Here is a 26,225-nt window from a genome sequence, read left to right as displayed (position 1 = left end):
GGCTGATATATGGATGGTATAGCGTTTTCGATGACCACTGTTAAACGAGCTGCATGCTGACACAGTAAACCCCACAACAAGGATGACAATTACAAATCAGTACCCAGCTCTCCCTCCTTCCTTCCTCCTGCCAAAACACCATACCTGGCCCTTACCCTGGCCAGCCATCATAACCCTTATGAATCAAACACACTGGAGCAGAGGTAGACAGAGACAAGGACTTATGAGCACTTGGCTCTGCCTCCCCGTTTTCTCCTTTCTCTCACTCCTGCACTACATACATTTTTCCCTCTCCTCTCCTGCATCTATCTGTCTGGCTGGGCTGGATGATAAATCCTCTGGCAATTTTTAAGAGCGCCAGCAGAGCGCAAACCGTGCAGGTTACACTCTGTTCACACTGGTTAATATACGCATTCGGTCAACGTATATGAGGATACATGCAATCCCAACCCTGTCCTCTCCCCCTCCACCCGCCCACCCACTAACACATTTCTCTTTCTGCCTCTTCCAATTTAGTTGAAGACAACAAAACATCAATTCATACTGAATGTTCACAGCATATTATTTGGTTTTAGACAATCTGAAAGCTAATTTCTAAACCTTCATTAGTTTTCACCCAATTGTGACTAAATTACTACATTAAAAGGCTACATTTATGTTACATCCTATTCATTAATTCATGGAAAGTCATAATTTCAACATTGTAGAAATGAAAGAACTGGAGTTCTGTTTGGGCAGACTGCTGATGATCAAATTTGCAAGGGCATATTTGCTTTGTTTACTCTACAAACATACTCATGCATTATATGTGTCGTGCAAATAAAAATAATTGCATACAACTTGTTAAATAGGGAGCTTAAAGAGCTGTTCTACTCATTTTTATTACTAAAAAATAGAGCCAAGGTAACTGTTAAGCTAATTGTCTGCTGGCTCTATCTTCCATACATATTTATTATTCTGAAATAAAGTGGTATTGATCCTCCTTTAACTCTCAGTAAGGAAGCAAAGAAGCATATTTTCCAAAATATTAAGTGCTTTAAGTAACTTCAGAGGGTTTGGGGTGGCAGTGGCTCAGTTGGTAAAGTGGCTGTCTACCGACTATAGGGTCGGGGGTTCGCGCCCATTCTTCCTGACCACATATTGAAGTGTCCCTGGGTAAGACACTGAATCCCCAACAGCCTATCCACATCCCCAGCCCCTCAGTGCACGCCCCAAGCCCGATCGGTGACGGTTGCGTCATGTAGGGCATCTGGCCAAAAATCTGTGCCAAATCAACATGCGGACAAATTATCCATTATGGCAACCCTGAAATCACAGGATGGGCCGAAAGGACAAAAAAAAAAAAGTAGCTTCAGTGGTTTTGCATCTGCTTGAACCATGTCATACACAGACTTTGGAAAAAACAAATTAGCAAATTTGAATAGATTCACAGCAAGATGTGCTTTGAGGATGTGCTTTAGAAACTACTGTACTTGTATTAAGTATGTCTGAAATGCTTGGTATATTACTAGAATTCCAAATGAGGTCTTTGGGCTTAAGCAAAGCTTGTCCAAACAACATGGATTTGTAGTGATGGACCTGCCAAAGTAGACCTTAGGTATTAAATTGTAGAATTATTTACACTATGCATGAGGAGCTAATCAAATCTCTCGTTAAACAACTTTATTGTTCACATTATGTTATAGGGATAATCTGAGTAATAAACCCAGTAAAGTTCTCTTTTCTCATTTTGCTGGGAATTTACCACTGTTTGTACAGACTTTCACAAAAATTGACATTACTGTAATTATATGGAATTATGTTATAAAGTTACTCTCTCCTTGTGTCACAATCTCTATGCCCATAGAAACCCCAACTCATAAACAGCAATTGGGGCAAACACAGTAGAGAACCAATGCAGCCCACACTCTGGTCCGCTTCACTGGACCTGAACACAACCACTGCATCTGTTGAGCCAGCAGGCCAAATCAAGTGGTCTTTATTAAAGTCGCTTTGATGGATTCACCCCTGGCCTCCCCCTGCTGTGATCTATTGCCTGTCCAGCCCTTGGAGGTCGTAATAAACTTGTTTAGCATCAGGGTCACTGCTTGCAAGCACAGTGTGTGACTATGTGTGTTTTGTGTAGGTGCTTTTACAAAATGCAGCTTGGGTTTACCCTCACTAGCAGTATGTTGTATCTACAAACCTGCTGGCACTGGATCCACTTGTGATGATGTTTGTTGCTTCCTTACAGATTCTAGCATGATATATATTTATACACATATCTATTGTAAGATATGGGCAGGCACAGTAGTAGCACTGTTTTTCCTTTGAGTAGTCATACTGTCTTGAGCAGCTAGTGCATATTCCCTAATAGAGTCGTAAATCAAAGGCAGTTCAGCCTGGGTAAGTCCATCACAAATTCACTGAAGCCATACATAGAAAAGCTATTTATTTATCAAGATGAATGATTTCCTTTGTTCTTGTTTCATCTGACACTGACTAGAATAAGCAAAAACACCAAAATCTGGTGCACAGTTCATTACTCTTAATACCCAATTTCCACAGTTGTATTACATTTGCAGCAGGGAGGAATGAATTACACTTCAGGGGGATACATTAGACAAAAATGGCAAGATTTCTAACTTTTCTGTGTGTCCTAGAGTGAATGAAGCGTAACAATTAGTGGATGTTTTAGGCTTGCTGACGTCCTCATCTGTCACCTTCCGGTTAGCGACGGCTGCTGCTGTTGCCCATAGTACATTGACAGATGCGGGTCACCAATAGTTGAGGTGAAGCTCATTCCCTTTTTCTAATAAGCACCACAGGGACCAGTGTTATTGGATGATTCATTAGATCAGTGGTGCAAGGCAGTACTTCACTGACTTCCTGAGTCTCAGCATGTGTGTCTCGTTGGAGTTACGTTACATGGAAACAAGCACCTGTGGGTTATGGGCACCACACTATATATGATTTTATTGTACGTAAAAATTGGATTTACAGCTTTGTTCCCAGATGTTATTACAAATGTTTCACTTTTTAAAGTAAATCACACCAATGAAAGTCTATGATGTATTTTTATGAGTGAAGTCTCTCACAAATAAAGTTTTATAAGAGGTGTGACTGGAAAGAATCAGTGATATTTCATTCTTCAAACCCCTTTGGAAGATACAGCAAAGGTCAAAGCCTGTTATTATTTGCTGTTCTTTGTGGTGTTGATATATTAAGAGTGGTAACCTATTGAAGTCACTGTAGGTTATCTTATGGCATATTGTGTATAAACTCACCTACACTTTTTAATAAGCACTAGTGCTTTACAGTTTGGCAGCACTACCAAAATTAAGTTACAATCAAGGCTTTGCATCATAGCTAAACATCAGGCATAACAAATATACCAATAACTCACGTTGAAAGAGCATTTAGTATGATATTGGGAGTTTTAAAGCAAAGTGAAACTGCTGACACTTTCATTGAATCATTTTATTCAGTCTCATTGCTCGAAAACATTTACAACAAACACATGTAAGTTTTCATACTTTAATATGAAAATAGGTATTGCAATAAAGTGTCTAAAATTTAATCTTTTTATTAAGTGAAATAATTTTTGCTTTGAATAACTCTTCATCTGTAATTGCATAATTTGATTTGATTTGATTTTTGCCATCCTTATCAAATCATCTCTCTCCTTCTCCTCTCAGTTGAACAATCATTAAAATAAAGTTTGGACACATTTGTGGATAGATAATATAGTATTCCTCATTTAGGAATTGAGTACAACCACAGTCATTTGCTGTGAGACTGCAGATATCCCCTGGCATTTGCTAAAGCACCCCTCCAAAATGTCCAGAATCTCCCAGGGATATTGTTCATTATATTCATTGGAGGTGACATTCTCTGCATAATCTGCCATCACAAGAAAGTCATGGTATCAGAAGTTTGCTGGGCGCACCATCATGGTTGTCATAGTAGCCATCAGACTTGGACCCTTCCAGTAGTACCACTTAATGCCATTGTAGCGAACCACACTGGATGAGGCAGGGTAATATATGCCATTGAGGTTGGACGGACCACAGGCCTCAAACCACCAACCTGAAAAAGGGGGAATGTGGAAGAGAGTTCAAGAGCAAAAGTCTGAATAATTGAATTCCAAGTCATGAAATTTAACATCCAAATGCACAGCTGTAAGTCAGCACTAACTTTAGAGTGGCACAGGGGGGAAATGAAATACACTTTGGGACATTTATGAGGGGGTGGATAGAAATGTTTAACAAGATAGGTTATAAGGAGAGACAGATTGAGACAGAAGCAGATGACTAGCAGACATTATGGGAAGCAGCGCACCTCCAGATGCAAGCTGAGCACACTTGCAGGTGCAGCGGTCATTGTCTCTGTCCTTGGTGCTGAACTGGGTGCCAGTGTGGGTGAGGCTGCTGGTTCGTCCTGCTGTACCACTGAAGCCCTCAGCGTGGAGGCTGGACATAGGGGGGGAACAGAATAGAAAAAAAAAGCAAATAAAATTCAGGAAAAGCTTGGCGGGAGGCTCTGTTATTGATTATTTAAAGCTGTGCTGGGTAACTTGGCTTGTTGGCAGGGAATGGCTGCTGCACTGTCTAAACTTAGGTTTCCTTTAAATCATATAATGTTGTGCAAAAAAAACTGAACACAGCACAATCATGTTTACCAATCATAGACCAGCTAGTCCATGATTCCTTAATAGCACAGGATAGCAAAGAGATGAAAGAGGCAAAATATTTGACTTGGTGAGTCACACTTTCTTCTAGTTTGGGCACTGTTGCAGTTGTTCAGGCAACTTTTGAATCCTCACTCTGTCTCATTTCCAGGGCCTCTGGGCATGCCTGACTTTGGATTTTTGTTTTGGAAAACAAAACTAATAAATGTCATTTAAATCATAAATCAGGGATGGGCTCCAATGCTTTGCTCTTTTGCACCACCTTGTAGTGTACATTTCTTGTTAACACTTGTCTAGTGCAGTATCATATTCGAATAACCTAATTTTTTAAAATCAAAGACAAGCATAAATCATTTAAAGAACATGATTTTTACCTGCACACCACTGTATGGTCACGGCATTCTTGTACGTGCACATTACTTCGTAATGCATGATACTATACTTTCCATGGTTTTAACTGTTGCCAAACATCAGTACAAAAACTAACCTAGAGAACTTCTCATTATTTTTCCTCCATGCTGTGCTTTGTGGAAAAGCCCACTGAAAGAAATCTTTGCCTGAGTTAAATTGATTTGCTCAATTATTTTCATGCAGCGGACGGACAATAGAAAGAGTGTGTGTGTGTGTGTATGTGTGTGTGTCTTATTGTGTCTGTTTGTCCATATGTGTGTGTGGGTGTAAGTCAGTACCAGTTTGAAGAGAGTGGGCGAGGAGGTCAGCTCTGCTGTCTGCCCTCTCCTCTGCCCTGTCATTCTGTCTAGTTAGTATGGGGCTCTCCCCTGAGTTATGTACCCCCTCCTCTTGTAGCCAGGGGCATGCTGTCTGTGGTGACTAAATGAAGAATCCTCCTCTTGAATTTGTAAGTTCACAGGGCAGGACAACATATCAAGAGGGGAGTTTGAAATGACAGTGCTGGGCTGGGAATAATGATGGACTAGTGGTGAGTGTGGAATAATATATGAGGAGATATTTTATTAGAGATTCAGTGATGTATGGAAAATTAAAAACTATCAAATTAGACAGAATAGAAACCCACATAGTACAGGATATGCTTTTCCACAGTGTGGCCTGTGGACTGTGCCAGCTCTTCTACTCTTAAAACCTTTTGCATCAGCCATTATTTCTAGACGTATCAGTTCAGCTATTCCACCCTGACCACAGACTAATCCTTTTCAAGGTGACTGTCATTTTCAATTATTATTGTATCATTTGATGACAGATATACTGTTACAATAAAAGCAATGCCTACCATAGGTTTAACTTTAGGAACAGCTTTTCTTGGCTGCCTCAGTGGGGAAAGTGGTCTGTCATACCGATGATTAATGTATGAATAATGTTTTAAGTTTTAGGTGAAGACCTCCATTTTGCTATAGGGAGCACATGGGATGCAGCTGAGAATTGCTTTGGCTGACTAGCACCATGATTCTGGCTTGAGATTTATAATATAAACCCACAGATGATGCCAGAATCTTCAGCATGCTAGTAAAGATGGTACATATTGAACTAGTTAAAGTCGAACACAACATGATCTCATAGGTAGCGAGTTACAGAGGCAATTGGAATCATTCAGGTGCTTCACCTCACACAGTGTAGCCTACAGCAACATTGTGAAACATTCAGTTTCATCATGCTAATTATGTGGAACAAAATCAGGCAAATGCAATTTGCAGCACTATTAGCGATGGTTGAAAGCATACACCTACATATAATTATGATTTGTCATCTCCCATTGCATCAATCTTAATAAACATCAACAGAACAAGACCAAATTTCTGTGATTTTTATATGAAATCTAACTATTTTGGGTTATGTTTTATTTCTGTGTGTTCTGGAGGAAGCATGGTTTCAGCACACCCACATATAATCTTATTAGTGATTGCAGGGTTACCGGGGAGCTTTGTTTGAGTTGTCAGTTCTTGGCAGGGGCAGGTATTTCCAAGCATTCCTCTTATACTCCAGTGGATGTGGCTTCCTTTGGGGATTTTTCAGGGGCAGCGGTAGCAGCGATGATGGGAAAAGAAGAATGGAAGCAGACAAAAGTGGCTGCGTGCCCTCCACTGAGCTCATCAGTTTGAATGACATTCTTAAAAGTGGTCCAAGTAGCTCCTTAACTTCAGTGCAAGGATAAGAAAGCGTAGAGAGAATGAGAAAATAAAAAGGAATTTGAATTTCGATAACGGTTTCTAATGTGTCGTGATTTTACGAGTCTTGCACCCTGAGGGAAGGCAACGACTGGGGCATGGCAATTATGCCTTTAACAATAGAAGGCACCTATTATAATACTTTACTGAAATAAACCATGGTCATTATAGCTATATTCATGTCAGATTTCTGATGAAATGAAAGAAATTATTTAATTGGAGCCAAACGTGTATTAGTTTATAATTTTCTCATATCTAGCACTACCCTGTAATAACAGCTTTGCTAATTGAGTGATTAAATGATTCAAATAATGAATTTCTACCTGAGTGTACATTATCACAAGCCAAAGAAAAATCTACATGTTACTATTCATTAAAGTTTTATTTCCTGCTGTGGAGTCACCTGTAGTTGTTCTCCTCTCCATCTATGTAGAAATGATCATAATGTGAGAAGGCCTCGTTCCCCTCTCTGTCTTTTAGCTGGACATGCAGACTATATTCCTGCGAGCTGGTCAGCTTGTGGATGATATCATTCCCCAGCCAGTGTTCCCCAGATGGTTCTCCAAATCCCTGGATTAGACACAAGGAGAGAAGAACAATAAAGGAACAAGAATATATTCTAACAAGGCAGATGACTTGCCAAGTGCTTTAAGAGTTAATATGAAAATGGACCTCAATTTTAAGAAGTCACATTCATCATTCGGATGGCCTAAGACAGTCCACTGGGTTTATGAAGTGAAATACTTCACTCCCACAGCTAGAGGTTAGTCAATTGAGACTTTAATTTGCTCTAAAATCCTTCCAATGTTTCACTGGGACTTGCAACACTTAAAGTAAAATAAAAGCTGGCTTCATGGACTGATCCATGGTTTGTTATTAGAACTTGACATGAACATATGTTTTATAATCCCAGGTTTGGCAAAGGAAAACAGCACTTGATGATCACTAATATAAAATAAACTGTGCAAGTTAACAGGAAATACTAAATTTTCAGGAGAAAATTTAGTGCTATGCAATTCAAAGACAATGGCAGCTGTAACACAACAAATGTAAATGCTTGTATACATTGAAGGGGGTCATCAAATGCTTTGATGAGCATGAAAAAGATGAAATCCATATACTATAGCTTTTGCAAAATTTCAACATCTAATAGAAACAAATCATCCTCAGAAAATACTATAAAACCTCCCTGCTCTAAGGTTATGAAAACCTTGGGCTACATCAAAGCGTGTTTCTAACTGATGTCTAGGCATTTATTTAGTGAATCAGGCAAACTACATAATGGCCTCGCTGTTATTCGGTTAGGATACAAGGCAAAGCAGTGTCTCTTTATATATGACTCTCATTAGACAATATTTTTTTAAGCTACTTAGAATTGTTTTTACCGACACATATTTTTTATATGAACAAAAATGGAGGTGGACATATGGCTGCATACCCTCTTCTGATCCCATTACTTTAAATTACATTCTTAAAAGGGTCCAATTGATTCCCTAAATTCAATACTTGGTGATAAACATGGAGAACGCAATCCTGGCTTGTATTTTAAAGATAGCTAATGCTAGAGAGTTAAATAATGTTATATTACTGTAAATTACATTACAGTGCATCACATTCACATTATATTTATCTCTCTCTGCCAATGAAATCATGTTAGCTAACTGAAGCTAACCTAGTCTTAGCTCAAAATAAAAATGAGTACTTTCAACAGGATCAACTTATATTATATTATACACCTACTATTATATTATATTTTCTTAGGTTTTATACTCAGATTTGAATTTAAACCAATTAGTAATGTTATTAATCCCTGTAATGAGGTATTCTAGCACAGTAAATGAGTCCAGTTTCCCAAATACTGATACACTTCCATATAAGGTTATACCCATATTTTTTCTTTTTTTCCCCCCTTCATGTTCATTTTAAGCACAAGTCTAAACTAAATTGTCTTATGTCTGATATAGTGGGTCTACTTTCAACGGATTGGTATTATAGTATACAGATTTGTTTGTCCTAACTAACTAACACCCTCTCAGACAATTATGGCTTAAAAAAAGTATGGAAGTGTTCTGAAACTGAGGATACGTTCACATTATATACTGAGCTTTGGATAAAAGCGTCCGCTAAATGACTAAATGTAAATGTTATCCAATCTTTTTGCTATCAAGTTACTAAGATCTGATGTAAGCGCTGTCAGAACGGTCAGATCTGAATTCATGTGGTTTTAATCACCTCTGTGTGCATGTGCATATTGTGTGCCATCATCCTTCAGTCTCTGCAGGGACTTGTAAAAATAAACACAGATAAGAGCAACAACAGAGATGATGGTGAATGGAGAGATGGGGTTGTATCAGATTTGTTGAACAATCATAGAGAAGCTTTTATTCCTGTAGTTTTTGAGAAAACTGAGTTGGCTGTTGCACATATTTGTTGTACAAATATTGTCAAAATTTTTGTTGCATGTCCAAAAGTGTCCCTTGAGGACCGCAACAATGTTAGCCACGGAAAAGGATACGTGTAATCTATAAACATAAATCATAAATTGGTGAAAAATTTACATTATGGCGGTTGCCGGTTGCTCAGTGGAAGAACATTGGGTTTGTATGCAGAGGGCCGCATGTTTGAATCCCACCCCACCAGGTGAGGCCCTGCCCAGCCACCAAGGGCCACCCTGGTGCAGGTCCGAGCCCAGATAAAAGAAAATGGGAAGATTGTGGCAGAAGGAGCATCTGGCAGAGAAACTCATGCCTAATCAACGGGCGAACACATTTTGCTGTAGTGACACCTGAAGGGACAAGCTGAAGAAAGCCGTTGATCTCATTAAGGCCTATAATCTAACCCCAACCTTACACCTACAGTAGACCATTATGCCTGTTTTGAAAGCCCACCACTTTACTAAGACACTTTGGTGTTTGTTTGCTTTATTTTAAATACAGCATTTGTACATTATCTAGAGGCAGATTATAAGGTGTAGAAGAGAAAAATGTCAACCATCCAACAGAGCAAGGAGGCTAACTGATAACAGGTGGAAAGCACAGTAAGCTGAACATGATTTCACATAGGAAACACGGCGGTAAATGAAAACAGATACAGTGTTCATGCCGTCATGGCCTTGACAAAAAAGGGTAACAGTGGAAATGAATGTCACCCAAGGGAAATGATAACATGCAGCACTCCATTCATAGGGACGGCTTGAGAGGAGGAATATGGCTTCGGTTAATGAATCTCACAGAAGCCGACAAAAATGAATTTGATAATGCCCGTTAACGGCCACCCAATGAGCATATAAACCGTATGACTGATTACTGCTATTCTTGCATGTAAGGCAGAATTAGAATAATTAAAATCTACATCTGCAGATGTTAAACATTCTTTATCCAATTCAGCACAAGGACACATTTTCTCCATGTTTACCTCTAAATTCTCACTCACTTTGTCTAGCTGTCAGACTGTCTGTTTGTTATTGGTCTTAAGTGAGAGCAAATATATGGTGAGAGCCTTGGAGCATTTATCATTTGACCAGCGGCCCTGTGCAGCATTTGACTGACCACAGTTTCTGAAAATATGAAGTGTGGATTGGGGCATTGAAGCTTTGTAGTACATATGTTATCTGCCATCTACAATGCCCCCCCATCCCCCCCACCCCCCAAGCTCCCACGCCTCAACTGGAGCCAAATATTTATCATCCACTTGTAAAAATATTGTTCTTCAAACTTGAAAGGGTTTTTGTGTATGTGTGTGTGTGTGTGTGTGTGTGTGTGTGTCACCCTTTCTAGTTTGTGCAAAAACAGTGCATTTTATTTCCAATCCAGATGTGGCAATTGATTTGTTGGTGTGGGTGAAAGACAAATTCCCCATCTGCACAATCAAAAAACCAAATGAGTTTAGCTGATTTGTTCTGTGTGTAGTTTCACACAGTCCAAAAGGCTTGCAGACATACATTTTTCAAAGTTTTTATTTTCTGTTATTTTATTTACTTTTGCAATTTAGCTAAAGCAGTTGTGCACCTTCATTATGTTATATAGTATGACTGTATTAAATCCATTTTGTTTTCAGGGGAATGCATGTGAAAACGTTACTTTAATCGCACACTGCAGTGCTCTGTGGGTCACGGAAGCACATGGCATGTGTGTTTGCACATGAGCATGTGTACCCTATGTGGGAGTTTGACAGAGAAAGCAAATGAGAGCAGATGCAATAACATGAGGGGTGGTAGAGAACATAAGGGCAGCCAAATACAACACCCGCAGGTCACCTGGGATCGTAGCCTAACTGGTCTCCCACGCCTGTGTGTGCCAAACCACCTGTGGATAGTTTTTGGAACCTCCTGTCCAGCCCCTCAATGCCGAACCACATTACCTATACCGATGATGAAGGACCCCAACGCTAGCCACTGCAGGACTCACCATTTTGTACTCTCTCCACCCTCGATGGAAGTCAATGGATCCATTCCTCCGATGTTGCAACACTGTCCATCCACCACCTCGAGTCTTCATGTCACAGAACACCTGGTATAAACATAGATTATGGAAATATCAGATTTTTGTTTTTGTTTTTCCCATTAGGCTAAAGGTAAAGTCTGTGTTTTTTGATGATTGAAAAAATGTGCTTCTATTCTATCCTTTCTAAGGAAAGGATATATATTCTTAATAGAAATATTTCAATCAGGAAAGCTTTTAACTTTAAAGCCACCTGACGAATTAAAAACAAACACTGAAGTGCTACTCTTTTATTACACATAAATGTTCAATGCCAATAATTTTCGGCAGATAAAGAGAATTGATTTACAGCAGCATCATGTTTTAAGCCACCTGAAAAGTCCAATATTCAGTTTCCACCAGCTGCTGAGGGAACTATCTGGATCTTTAGCAGCTACTGTAAATGCTCCAGTGTGTTATCCAGATTATTGCTCTTGTCATTTGAGGCAAGGCAGTTAATGTGCAGTGGGTTCAGATGAGATTTTAGTTTTTGCTGAAAAGAGCTCCCTGATGCATTGGGAGAAATGATTGATGGAAACAATGTGGCTGCACCCAAACATGAAAGCCGCGGGCAGTTTAACCAAAACAATAAGCTAACACCAAAAGAAAGAGAGTCAGGTGAAAATTCTCTGTTTATTCATCAATACGAGAGCCTTTTTTTCACATATTCATTTTATTTCCTTTAAAAGATTGTTTGTTGCAGCTTTAAAGTTTGAGTTAGCTGTTTCACACTTACAGATCAAAACAATCATTAAACAATTTAATAGTTGTAAAAAGATTACCTTGGTCATTTTTCAAATAATCATATGTTCTAGATGCAAAAGCCAATACTGAACTTTCTCCACTCATGTTTAGTCTATGTCAGTCTGCAGCCTGCGTTATATCATTAATTTTTGTCAGTTTAAAACACATCAGCCACTGTGCAAAGAATTGTTTCATTCCAAAATGTGTGGTGGAGACACTAAAAATATTTTCCCACACATGCACAGTTGACTGGCTTACTTCAGATGGCTGTACAAATCTGTGCTGATTTGAAATACTTAATCAAGCATTTGTTAAAAAGCTCTTGACCATGCATTTTGGAAAGAAAAGCATGTTGACCAGTGGAGCGGTGTGTATGCCTAATGTGCTTTTAATCATTTTTGGAGAACAACAGCAATCTATGGTACAGACAAATAAACTAATCCAGGCAGCAGACTGAGAGTGATGTGAAGTGAAAGGGTTGCTTGGTGATTTTAGCCTCTATATGAAGATAGTTGGAAATATGCTAAATAATAAAAATAATAATGTTTTCATTTCAACATAGTATTACCAATGTTGAGCATTTTTAAAAACTGCTGCTTTTTTTTGCCGCTTTTGATTTTGTGCCATTTGACAGTGATGTTCTATCAAGCTCAAGTGTCTTTGTCATTTTACAATACAGTATATTGATTCAAGATTTCACACATTGGAGCACTAAAGTGGTCTACAAGAGAAGAAATAGAGGGAGAAAAGTGTCTGCAAATGACAAGGAGAAATAAAACAAACTTGAGTTTCTCTGTTGTTAGAACGATGCCTTGGAAGCCTCAAGAATAAGGGGGGACCCCAGCATTTCAGAGTGTCACGCAATGATAAGACCCAGGTGGAAAGGAAACACCAAACATATCACCATGTTCTCTCACCCCCTCGAGTGGGGGCTGAGGAGGAGGTTTTGGTTACACTTGTTGTTTTCTTTTTTACTTGGCTGGAAAATGTGCCCTATGTAGATATGTTAGGAAGTAGGAATCAATTCCTCTTACTCATATAGTGACAGATTTTGAAATTAAGACTCGTTGAGGGATATATTTTAGCCATTGAAGGTGTTTATTTGGATATAATGCAGCTTCCTTTGGATATTGTGATAAAATGAATGTGTGAATTTCTCCCATGGGTGGTAAGATTAGATGCTTTTTGTTACAAAGATCCTTTTTCAATTAAACATGTATATCCAGAAATACTTGAGGCTTCAGGGTTGTTAGTTTTCTTGGGCAAAATATTCTATATACAATGTTGTCACCTCCAATTATAGATATTGTCGGTGACATTTCTGAGGCAGTAAAAGCCTCTACAACTTGCAGTGTGGATAATCACTAATGAAACTGAATTGATCCGTTTGGCTAGTTGCTTGAAAATTACTCACAAGCCATGCTGACCTGTCCTCAAGAGTCATGCAGTATAGATGCTGGTATGTGGACAGAATCCCAAGAAGGGGGGGATGGGGGGGGGTCTCTTCATTTCAACATCTCAACTGATAGTTTCTGCTAGAAATGAAATTAGTTTACAGCACTTTGCCAGAATAGCAAAAACTAAATCAAGGTCAAAAAGCACTTAGGTCTTTTAAATTAGAAAACAGTGGAGACTGGCAATATACTGTGCTTATCCTCTGGCACATTAAGCCAAGCCAGTGTTCTGGCTTTAAAAGCCTTACACCAAATACAAAAATAGGGTCCAGAAACTTTCAATTTAATTGATTTCCCAAATTTGGTTGTTAATCTGATTTAGACCAGATTGACATTTGATACTCCAAACTCACTTATTGTTAGGCCAGCAAAGAGTCACATAGGTTCAAGCCATTACAATGAAATGCACAAATTCAAGTGTGTGCATTATTATTTTTTTAAAAAGATAATCTGATGCTACATGCATCAGATTATCTTTTTAATTAATGGTTAATTGGTTGAAGGAGCTGTCTGAGGGTAAAATATTTACCACTAAATATGTGTTTAGAGAAATATACTGATTTACTTTTATTAGCTTTGTGCATATAAAGCTCTCACAGGTATGCATAACAGTGTTATGTACATTTTAAAAGGATGCTGATACAGACTATGGATTATTTAGTTTGTAAGGAAAAAAGTATAAATCACAATTGAACAGTCTCATAGAGTAAATGGTCTGCACTATAGCGCTTTTCTACCTATTGATACTCAAAGCGCTTTACACTGCTTCTCATTCACCCATTCACACTCACAATCATACACACCCATGGGGGAGCTGCTATGCAGCTTGCCAACACTCACCGGGAGCAACTAAGTTGGGGTTAAGTGTCCGGTTTAAGGATGCTTTGATGTGTGACCAGGGGAGCCAGGGATCGAACCAGTAACTGGGGGATTGGTGGACGACTGCTCTACCTCCTGCGCAACAGTCGCCCCAGATACCATGTGCCGCCCACAAATAGGTTATATTGTATGTTCATATTTTTTGTCTAATGTCCAACTGAGAAAACCCCGCTCTCTAGCTTGAAAATAGGGTAATTTGTGTCTGCCCTAATTTTAATGAGCCACCCAGCTTGCCACATTGGAATTAGATGGCATAGATTGAAAGCAGCAATAATTTGGAGGGTACTAACTTACATCAGTGGGAACGTACGTTGGCCCCAGTTGGCAGGAAACACATGGCACCAGTGTCTAACACCTGGTTGCCTTGCCCACAGGAAATGAAGAGAAGAACAGTGGAAACAATGCCAACCAGCAAACTAGACAGAAAATATTGGGTAGTAGGAAAACTGTTTCACTGTCTATCTTTTTATCCTTTTAAGCTCTGAGTGGAGATCTCAGCTGAGAAAGCTAGCTGTGATTCAAAGAAAAGGTAGCATGCTGGTGAATGCCATGGTTGACTTAGCAAGAGTTAGCTACTTCAGGTCAGTGGAAGTACCTCTTAAGCTTTTCTGACTTTGCATTCAACAATGCACACTCACTGACCATGAAACCTGCAGGGTATAATGCATCTGCAATACTTATGTTGGCTCTCTGGAACCCAGCATCACATTTCCATCACCATTAAATTACCATTACATAAGAGTAGATTGTCCTTCCAGTGTTTACTGCAGTCACACATATATTGTTAAGTAGTGTGTGCAGTCTGGGCAAAGTCTGCACATCTTGATGTGTTAAAAACTGACAGACAAAAGGACAAAATGTCTCACAAAAAAGATTCATGTCACAGTCAGTTAGGTGATATTTGCAAAAGCTAGAGACCTTATATTAAAGCGTTACTACCTTGACAGTCTGGGTGGAGTTAGGGAGGTGTATGTTATACATTCCATTCTCTGTCACTCCAGATCGCAGGATCTCCGCACAGTCCCTGAAACTAAGCGGCTGCTCCTTGGGAACATTGGAGATTTCTGCAAAAACATGCAAGCATTTGTTTACAGATGGCAGCCTTATGGGTTTTGCACACAATAGCTAACCCCATATGTGAGTTCTCTTGTAATGTTAAGCCCTGGCTCAAGCCTGCCATGTCTGTAGCACGTGCATGTAGTGGGTCTGAGATTTGAGTTATATGCTGCTCTAGGCGATACTCTCCTGTAAAATGTACATTTGTAGCTAAATCACAAATGCAATGGTCATTTAATAAAACTTTGTGAACCTCTTTTTTTATTCTGATCAATTATGTTCTTTTCCTCTCTTGCTTTTGCACATAGGATATAATAATTCATACTGTGCTGTAAGAATGAAGAATGCCCAATAATATCTGTGCTAAACAGTACTAGTAAGTGAAGGCTCTGTCTTCTAGTGGTTGTTCCTCATATTTTTTTCATATGTAAATTTCTATCTCTTGTTTGAAATAACTAATGCTGGCACCATAATTTGCTCACTTAAAACTCTGGCTTACCGTTGCAGCTGTTGACCATAGCCAGCAGCTTTTGTACAGTGTCTGTGAGCACAGCCTGCTGTCTCTGAAGTAAGGTGCTGTTGAGCGTGGAGCTGCCTAGTTCACCCTGGAGTTGACCGACCAGTCGACTCTGACTCTCCAGGAGCTCTTGAAGCTGCTGCTTTTCGCTCTGCAATCCCTGCAGCTCCCTCCCATACCGAGATTCCAGTGCTAAAAGCCTCTGCTCCAAAAAACTGTAAAAGGACAAAAATTCACCAAAATGTGTGTTTTTTTTTGCAAAAAGTTAAAAGACATAGTATTGGATGGTATGAGATGAGGAGATGCAAGTCGCTACAGGCAAAGGCTTAATCGATTCAGCGTTTCACTTTCGCAGCATGGTTTGCATAAACTTGCACATTTACATGAGAATGACTAACACAGACCAGCACATCAACAGTCCTATAACATAACAACATACCTAACCCCCTTAACTACAGCAAGATAGATGGTTCTGCATACTATGCCTCTCAATCATAAAAAAAAGACAACAACTTTGGTATGTGTGTGTCTGCACAATTGTCACATCCCACCTCCAAATGAAGTTCATAAATCCTTGCAGCCGGATATTTATGGGTTTGACTAAGGGCTCTGCAGCAGTTATTTATTGTAACAATCCAGCCACACAGATTGAACACACTACTTGCAATTGCAGTCACTATGGTAAACGTGTATGCTTAATCTCTCACTTATAGCATCTGCTCAGAATACACAAGGGAAGGAAGGCTGGATCAATCCTGATCATTTTTAACATCACTTCCAGTTCATATTTGCTTTGTACGAGAAGGCTCAATAAAACTGGCAGAGCAAGTTAACAGACTGAACTCTATTGTGTGTATTTTTCTCTGCGGAACAGACAACTGCAGAACATTACTGTAAACCAGTACAACAATATTTAATCAGTTGGTTTGATGGAACAAATATGACATTTTGGATCACAGTGCATGCTGGGGAATTAAACTGTTATGCTTATGGTCTTGTGCTATGTATTGTTATTGTATTACTTCACTTACTTTTAGTCTGCTCTCACTCTCCCTACATAGTAATGCGCTTCCTGCCAATGCTGTTTCACACGTGAAGCCTATGAAAACAAACATGTCTTACTGCTGTTTTTAGTTTGGCAGCAGTTCAAAAACTGGACTCCATGTCCTTCATGCTGAGCAGCAGTAACCCCCTCACAACCACTGGAGTCTCTAATTCCTTTTTATTCTACAGTACATCTGCCTGGCTGCAAGTCTCCTAATGAGGCCTATCTATTTCACTATGTCCTGTCATGGTGTTTATCTTTGTGCTGATGTTTTCACTTATTTACACGTTACAGTCATGTCACCAACTTGAGAGATGAGGGCCAGAGGGCCAGAGTGGGCCAGATGTGTAACAGGTGCTAAAGCTGGGGCACTGTGCTCTCCCAGCCCCACTTGATGCAGATGGATGAAATCATTAACAAAACAGATACAAAGTGAGAAAACGCCCACTCCATTTTACATCATGAGCACCCTTTCCTTAACCCCAGCTGTCCCTAATTTGACCTTGTGTTCCTAAAAAGAAGAATGGGGAAACCCCTCCTATAAATGTGCTGCCTATTCACTGGAAAACACACACACACACACACATGCACGCTAAAACAAAAGCCATTATACTGTCTGATACATGTACAACAGGACAACCATGTCCGTGCATGTACCGTACATATACAGTATAATGCTTTTGGACACCAAAAAATATTTTGCCAAACAGTGTGAAGTGGCCTTTTCCTGTGACGTCTTTCCTATTACACCCATGTCAGCTCAGTAAAGGAAAAGCAGCAGGTAAGTGGGCAAAGGAAATAATGCCTCCTACAGTAACTAAGTCAGACTTCCAGGAACCCTCCCTCCCCCTCCTCAAAAAAGAAAAAATAAATTTCATAACATTATGGTAGACAGTTCTAGATGTCTGGGGAAACAGCTAAGGCAATGACTGAATATGATATCACAAGAGGAAAATAACCACTTTAACAGCTACTGTCTAAGTGCTTTCATAAGTGCCGATACCTACGAGCAAAATCATCCTGGAAGTCTTGCAGCGCACAGAAAGTGCTTGCCTGAATAATCTTCTGAAGTTGTGTGAGCGCTCACCTGTTTTTATCATTGAGGTGTGAGATCTCCTGAGTCTGCAGGAGAATATGTTTCTCCAGCCGATTAGTGAAGAGAGAGTACTCGAGCAGCTGGATTTCTAGGCGGCTTGTCTGGTTTAACACCTATAGATTGACAGAAACAGATAAATAGGTCTGTGTGCAGGTACAGCAGAAGGATGGATGGAAACGATGAGAGACACTGATGAAGAGACCGATAGGGGAAAAGTATGGTGCTTACCAGCTGAGCTCTTGGGGATAAATCATGTCGCATAGCACATGACAAAGCTGCTAATGTTCATTCTTTGATCTTACAAACTTACTGAAACTTATGCAGAATTATCTCATATGCACCTTTAACACTGATGTTTTGAAGTTTGCAGATGAAACAAAAAGAAAGCAGCACAACTATTTGTACAGGTTGCGATTTTATATCGACTTTGATAAGAGAAAAAGAAAGCATGTGGACCAAAACAAGCCCAATCTGTAATAACAGCTTTGTGGCATGATTGAAGACACATCTGTGTTGTGCTACTGAGCTTTATGTTTTAATTGGCTTGTTGTCAGACACCAAGCTCAACTCATTGTGTCAATCAGAGACTGCAGAACCAACTACCAGCTGTTTTAAGGCAGTTGCCGCCACCTTTGGGCATGGCCTCTCAGCGGGTTATATCTGATTTAAATTTAATTAGCTATTCGCCAAGTGTTTCTCAAGTGAAATCATTTGTTTTTGCATGGGTGCGACCACCACAGTTGTTCATTTGGATTGGCTGCAAACGAGTTATCCCAGGTTCAATGCAGTCCTTCCTGATGGTCTCACCTGGGTCTCAACGTCAGTCAGTTTGCGGGTTTGCTCTGCCGATTGGCTGAGGAGGTTGGTTCCCATCTCGAGCATGGCGGCTGTCTGGGTGTGTACCGCAGTTCTCTTCATTTCCTCCATCCCAGAGCGCACATTTTCTTGAATGAAGTTCTCCAGCTGTAAAGGGAACAGACACTGGGAAAATTATCCACAATATCAGATTGTGGTGATGATCAAACTTTGGGATTTGATGTCACTCTACCACTTCATTCTGCTCACACACAGGGCTGTGGCAATGTCTTACCACCCATCTGCCCTTCCATCCGTCTGTTGCTCTACCGCCCACAAATATTAAGCTCTCAGTGTTTCATAATAAGGAATACAGTAAAAGAATTTAAGTGGGATCTGACATCATAATATCCATCTGCTAGACTTCAGAGATAGTTGCCTGCACTATTTCACAAGTTCCGGGAAAGCAACAGTGGCAAAGCACATCATAAGTTACAGCTGAAGTAAAAATAGAATGACATTCATCTTGCTCCAATAAAAAGGTTTATTTATTAATGTGGTCAGTTTGAGCAAATGAAAGCTGGAAGACAAATTATCCTTTTCCTGCTACGAACAATGGAATTTAGTTTGAGGTTTAACGGGCAATGGCATGCGCCTTTGCAATAAAGCAAAGTGAAATATTGAACCTGAGCACATTAATATTAATGAATTTTCAAATCAGACTTTACTCGTTAAACCACATGACTGGAGAATGAAGTCTCTAAGGGGAAAGCATTCAAAAGTAACCGGCTAATGAGTGGCTATCTAAAAAAATATTGAATTTTTTTTTTTCCAATAGGGCTATGATAATTCATTGCCACTAGAGAGTAGTTTTTCTATTTTTTATGCAATATAAAAATACTGCTTCAAGTGGGCAAACAGAGATGAATCTGCAATTAAACTGTTTTCCAGCTAGTAATCTCTTTGTCTCTCACTTCCTCTTGATCTCTCCCATTAACTCCCTATTTCTTATAAACTCTCCCTGCTTCTCCCATTTTCTCTGTAAATCCATCTCTCACATTTTGCTACTTTAGCACACATGAGACAGCAGAAAAAAATCCTCCATAATGAAGGTTATGAAGAGATTACCAAGCGGATTAAAACCAACTCCAAAGGAAGAACCAAAGATCCCTGCATCATAATCAGCCCTGTGTATTGAAGCCGCTATAAGCCGCCTGTCCAAAGTGTCCCTATTACAGCCTTCTGTGATACAGGTCAATCCAGGGGTCTTCATACACTCCATCTCCCACTGCCAATTGCATTAATTGCAACTGTGTCACACTCCGCACTATGTAGCCAGATTAATCACATTTGGGATGTAGTGTAATTGTGTCTTATTGTGTCTAAGAGGGACAGAGAAGGGATGAGTGCTGAGAGAATCATAGGAATTGTTTCGCTTGATATCTTAATTGTTGAGCCAATAGACACATTTGTTCTCAGCTACAATTTCATACGATGGGAGAAACATGTCTGCAGGGTGTTCTGGCAAATGATAATGATGAACTGAGGAACATCAGGACGGTATAACTTGGAGGGACAGGAATGAATGCATTATGATGGAAATAATTAGATCACTGTAAATCATTTTAGGACCATTCAAGTTTCCATGCTGCCTTGTGAATTAACTGAACTCATTTTCTGAGTTCTAAAGATCTAAAACTAATTCAGTTAAATACCTTAACTTGAGAAAAAGAGTTTTGGTAACTAAAGACATTAAGTTGACTCAGCTTTTGGACAGTAATAAATCTATAGAATTATAGGCTTGGGAGTTTAAAGAGCCAGTTCTATATTTGTAGAAGTAACTTATTTTGTGCCAAAATCAGTACAATGACAGCCTCAGTGGATGGTCCCAGTAACTTACAGTAAAAGCCGCCATGTGCTTAGTGGAGAACAGAATTCTACACTAACCTTTGTCATAGTTCGTCTCTGAAGTGTGCATGCAACAATGCATGCTGGGAAGTCTGCTAATGCTTTAGTACAATACATTTTTCTTCATCATCCCCACAGCAATAATTAAATGACATATAGAAAAATCAATAGCAATGTCAGTTTCAAAAATTCAGCTGAATAGTCTGTGAGGGTAAAAATGATTGTTACCATGTTAGATCCAGATCAACCAGGACACTGCTTCTGGAGACTTCGGGAGGTCTTTAGCCATGATAAAAGTGTGGTTCTAGTCATATCCACAAACACATTAAGAGACAAAGCCCCATATGGAATTGACCATCAAAAATTCCCCTCAACCTACTCATTTTGTGTCATTTCTCATCTCATTGTGGTCATTTGCATCACGCTCTGGTCATTTTGTATTTCTTTGCGGTTGTTTTTTCATTTTTTGATTAAGTTCCAACATTTTCTTGCCTTATTATGTTTATTATGTTATTTTTTCATTTTTATGTGGTCAATATCTCTGTCTGGGGCAAGAAATGTTAACACTTTATTCAGAGTCTCTAGCCAAGTGGACCCCTGACCTCTTGGACCCTTGGGCCTGTGCCCAGTAATTCTTTTTAGTAATCCACACATGGGTAATTCTACCCCTTAGCCCCTGACTGAAATACCTCAAAAATGGTAGATGATTTGCCATTATATTTTAACACATTCAATGTTCGCAGAGAATCAGATTTTTCATTTAAAACCACCCTTTGAGTTTTTCAATTACCTAGTGAAACATCTCCAAATAAACTTTGGTTATGCTCTGAACTTTCCCTCCTCTATTCAGTGACTGACATTAAGTGAAACTTGCTAACCATAACTGATGAATTGTCATTAGATTTGACACAGAGCTGCACCCGTCTGTGTGAATTGTAATCATTTTTATCCAGCAACATTGAGTGAATGTCTAGGTCTTTCTGTATTCCGAGTACTTTATTATCAAACTAACGGTATTCCCATCATCCATACTTTGTGTTTAATTAAGATGATTAAGGTGATAAGTAAGGTGATAAACATTATAGAGTGGCTGCTTAGCATCATGTTAGCAGTGTCATTGTGAGCCTGTTTGAATACAGACATCAGCATTCAGCTCAAAGTGCTGCTAATGCCTAAACACAGGCCTACAGCTCCCAGCATAATGACGATGCTTAGTCTTTCTTAGTGCTGTGAATGGAGCAAACAAAAGTCCATTCGATGTAAAAGCTTGGCCAAACAAAACCAAGTGTATTAGTTTGCCTAGATACCACTACAAGTGGCTAAGAAATGTAGTTTTATTGTAATTAGAATGAAAGGGCTGAAGTTTGAGTGCAAAATGGAGAAAAGCTTAGAATTTTGAAGGAAAACACATTAATGTGCTTTATGTACTTTAATTACATCAAATTATGTATTATTTAAGTACTTTAATATTGGGTTATTTTAATAGTACTTGGCCAGAAAATCAGTTCACCAAGGGGTAGCATAGCCACTTAATCCCTATGCAATATTTCTGCATTACCACACAGGCTCTTAAAAGTACTAACAAAGGCATGCTTACATTCATTTTGCCAACCCCTTGGGCCAGCAGAAGGTGAAAAGGACTATATGGGTGGGTAGTATTTGGGGCTAGTGCAAAAGAAAACAACCCCAATTTTCTTCTTGGAAATAAGAATTCTGGAACATTAATACAGGCCTGTTGGGCTCGTCCACTTTTCGATCAGCAGATTCCTCTGAACATGGCAGATTGTTGTGTGCACATCGACGTTTGTGTGTGTGGGTGTGTGTTTTCTTTCAAGAGGTTTGGGTGGAAGGATCACAGTAAGGGTCACAGCATCCCGGGGGAGCCATGAGTAAGTTTCACAGAAACAAGGACACGGGTCTCAAGCTCTTCCTTAATGCATATCACCTATTTCTCCCCAAAGATGTGCAGATAGACTTTAACCAAGTGCTGAAAAGGTTTTGCCATCTGAGGTCAGAGGTCACTATACTCTTGTGCATCTACATGAGTGGGGTCATGCTATGCTTATGTGGAAATCCCACTATGGTGCAATCATTTATGTTTCACTATGGCCTAGTGGGGATTACTTGTTGAAAGATTGGATCTTTGTGCTCATTCCAGACGATATGTGAAGGAAGCTTGGCAAAAGAGCAAGATGGGTGTCAGCAGTGCTTTCTCTGTAGATGGGAGGCGGTTTAAACTGCATCTCCTGACAGGTGATATCACATCTCTGGTTTATGGGGAGAGAGTACATGCTGCAAAAAATATCACCGGATCTCAATATGTAATGCTTTTGGATTCTCCAATTTTGGCCGGTGCTTTGCAGACTGGATGCATGAATATTGTACTTTGTGTATGAAACAAATGTGTGCACTGTCCCTGTCTTTGTCCCTCATATAAGGCGCACAGCTTGGCCTCATGGGATGCCTCCAGTGGAAGCTAGCTAGTGTGTTTCCATGGGCATGTTTACGGCTGTGTGCAGGGGAGTGTGAGTTTAAGATCAGATTGTCGATGAGCCGAAGGTGTAAGATGAGACACAATCATCATCCCAAAGCAGCAGAACAGTCCAGAGAGAGGTGAACGAGATGGATTGAGAGGTTCAGAAAAAGGAGAAAAGAGAAATAGTTTGTGGTGAGATAGAGGTGCAAAAGTAGCTTTGGACTTCGAAATACCCCAATTTCCAACTTCTGAAACATATTGAACATGTTTGCATTCAACTGGCCAATCTAAACACTTGACACAACTCAGAAATTGCCCGAGGATCACTGCATAAAGCAAATATTCTCAGTCAGATGCAGACAAGAATAGAGAGACGGGTTGAGAGGGGTGACGTGTCAATCAGTCTGTCCTAGACAATGGCCCGGCACTGATTCTGCACCCTCATGACCTTAGCAATGAAAACACTATTGTGAAGCCCATTTTAATCGCTTCATTTCGTTTCAGTCAGTTATAATCCATTCTAAATGCAATGGCAAAGGCCAACAGCCCAGCAAGGAGACATGCTGAAAGCTTTGTGTTGCAGATAAATATTTTTTTTTACCAGAGGACTCATTACAGATTATTTTGAGTGTAAGCTTACTTTAGCACAGAGTTTTTGCTGAGATCTGCTAAAAATGAGTCAGTAGTAAAGTCTCTGTGTATTTGTTGCCTGTGGGAGAAAGATTTTTGTGGGAGAAAGTGTGTGAGAAATGTTTGGTGCCATTTGATATTCGCAGACTTAGCTCATCTTCATCTCCTTCTTATTTCCCATGCAACAGGGACTTCTAACATCCCAGTGGTCTTAAACACAGACCCACACTTATGCACTTGGCATTGACATGGAGCCACATACAGCAAGCATCCAGGAATTCCTAGCTAAGCACTGAATTTATCTACAACAAATGATTTCCAACTGATGTTATTGGATAGACGTTTTGATGTTGGTGTATGTAACATGCTAAAAGTATTAGAGGAAGAAGGTAAAAATAGTGCTGTAAATCGGGTTGGATGACATAGTGCATGTGAAGAAAATTGTACTTTTAGTAAATTGTTTCGACCTTACCTTCTGCAGCCACTGCGTGTTATTCTCCATAGCACTCTCCAGACTCTCCAGCTTCCTCTCCTGCCAGGAAGGCCTGTCCTTTTGGGACCTACCCTGCTTGGATTGGCTCATATCAGGCTTGACCTCGGGAGGAGAGTCTCTCTGGAGGGTGTTGGTTACCTGGAAGTCCTTTAAGGGATGGCAGTGGTCCACCTCAGGTAGAATGAATGTGTAGCTGCAGGGGCCGTGCTGCACGCGATGGAGTTGGCGCTCTGAGCCGATAGTGGCTGGCAGCAGGTGGGCCAGGTAGGCGAGGGTCAGGGCCAGCAGGCAGCCCATGTCAGGGGAAAGAAGGGAAGGGGAGCGGGGAGGATCGGGGAAGATGGAGGTAGGTCCACCTGACAGAGCAAACAAATGGGTCAGGTGTGTCTCCCTTGGTTTCCTCTGAAGGACGGTGTTTTTTTCTTCTAAAATTTATCCTTGACACTGTCTGTTTCTTCCTCCTGTCTTCTCACTTCAGCTCCTACTGTTCCTGTGTCTCTTATCACTATCTTTTCTCTTGTTTTGGCTGGTCCTCCTCTGTGCTGTGGCATCCAGAAGTCCCCTTCAGCCCAGTCTGTATTCCCGAACAGAAAACATACACACACATGCACGGACACATACAAACAGGAAAAGGGAATTGCTTCCTATTGTACCTCCAGCCCTCAACCAGCACATGCAGCTCAGTCAGGAAATCAACAGCAGACTTTTCTTCTACCATTTATCTCTCTTCTTAAAAGTTGCTTTTCTCACTGCCCTCTCTTTAAGCCGCTGGAGTCCATGTGTTGGTCTAGAAGAGAGGGGAGAGGAGGGGTGGAGTAGAGAGTGGCCCGCTTCAGGATATTGGCTGAAGTAGTAAAGCTCTTAAAGTACAGGGAGAGAGAGAGAGTGGTGTAACTCTCCACTCACTCACACACGCACACACACATACACACACACACACACACACATACACACACACACACACATCTCTTTACCAGAAAATCACTGAACCAGCCTCTCTCTTTCACTTTGTCCTACACTCCTACAGTACTGCTGTTTGCGGTTAGAAGAGGAAACAAAAATGCACAATGCTCGCCACATGAGTCAAAACTTTTCCCTGACAACTTTTTGCTCCCTCCCATTTCTTTTTCTCTCTCCCACTCTCTCCTGCTGTTGGTTTATTGGACCACGACTACGTCCAGCAGTGCAAAAGCATGTTGGTTACGGTAAAAATTAAAACAATTCAAACAGCAATTTAAAATGATAACAGTTTGTTATAACATTTTTAAGTTAAACTATAATTACCATCTTTATTCAAATTCTTTCAACCAAATTTCTAAACAAATAGTTAAAAAAAGCCTGTGAAAATATAAGTGAAGCTTGGGTTTAAAATATTAATATCACAACTATACGTTCCCAACATGTCTTTGAGCTGGAACACCCCATTTTTTTGTTTTTGGTTTGCCCATTACTACACTATACACAGTGCCTGTACAACATAGAAGTTCTGCTACCCCCCCTCCCTCACACACACACACACCCCTCCAGACTGTGAAATGTTGTGACATATTTTACTGCTTCTGCAGCCATGTCAAAATTTCCCCCTGTAAATATTGAATTCTGTTTTGCTTGGAGGGTGTGTCAAATTCATGGTTATTTTGATTCTTTTCAAGCTGAAGCTTGGCAAAACTGTTGCTTAGCTTCCTTTGTTGTTACCTAAGGTGAAACCATTTGGGGTTTTGATGTCTTATATATTAATTAAAAACAAAACAGATTGGATAGCCTACATAGAAAAGACTGCCCCCTCCCCCCCGAATGTAATTGATGCAACAAAATCTAAATCCTAATTTGAAAATAAATGAATA

At 40.0% G+C, this 26,225-nt stretch overlaps 1 protein-coding gene across 1 annotated transcript; it reads right to left on the bottom strand.

Annotated features, from left to right (window-relative positions):
• Positions 1-3,898: 3,898 nt before the first annotated feature.
• On the bottom strand, positions 3,899-25,417 carry angpt2b (angiopoietin 2b). The gene is made up of 9 exons (XM_067505547.1): positions 24,361-25,417; positions 18,887-19,042; positions 18,071-18,192; positions 15,921-16,153; positions 15,305-15,429; positions 11,217-11,318; positions 7,214-7,380; positions 4,321-4,451; positions 3,899-4,068 (listed from the first exon to the last, which is right to left on the bottom strand). Exons 1-9 carry the CDS (start codon positions 24,676-24,678, stop codon positions 3,908-3,910), a joined length of 1,515 nt encoding a protein of 504 aa, XP_067361648.1. The 5' UTR covers positions 24,679-25,417; the 3' UTR covers positions 3,899-3,907.
• Positions 25,418-26,225: the final 808 nt, after the last annotated feature.

Source organism: Channa argus, chromosome 1 (genome assembly GCF_033026475.1).
Source record: "Channa argus isolate prfri chromosome 1, Channa argus male v1.0, whole genome shotgun sequence".
In the NCBI taxonomy this organism is placed as follows: domain Eukaryota; kingdom Metazoa; phylum Chordata; class Actinopteri; order Anabantiformes; family Channidae; genus Channa; species Channa argus.
The sequence above is the reverse complement of the archived record's forward strand: the minus strand, read 5'-3'. Positions and strand labels throughout refer to the sequence as shown.

Coding starts and splice junctions, on each gene's coding strand:
- angpt2b (XM_067505547.1), bottom strand. CDS start 24,678: ATGGGCTGCCTGCTGGCCCTGACCCTCGCCTACCTGGCCCACCTGCTG. Junction 16,154..18,070: donor CACCTCAATGATAAAAACAG/GTGAGCGCTCAC, acceptor GTCCTTTTACAG/TTTTTTGGAGCAGAGGCTTT. Junction 4,452..7,213: donor GGAGAGGAGAACAACTACAG/GTGACTCCACAG, acceptor CCCTATGTCCAG/CCTCCACGCTGAGGGCTTCA.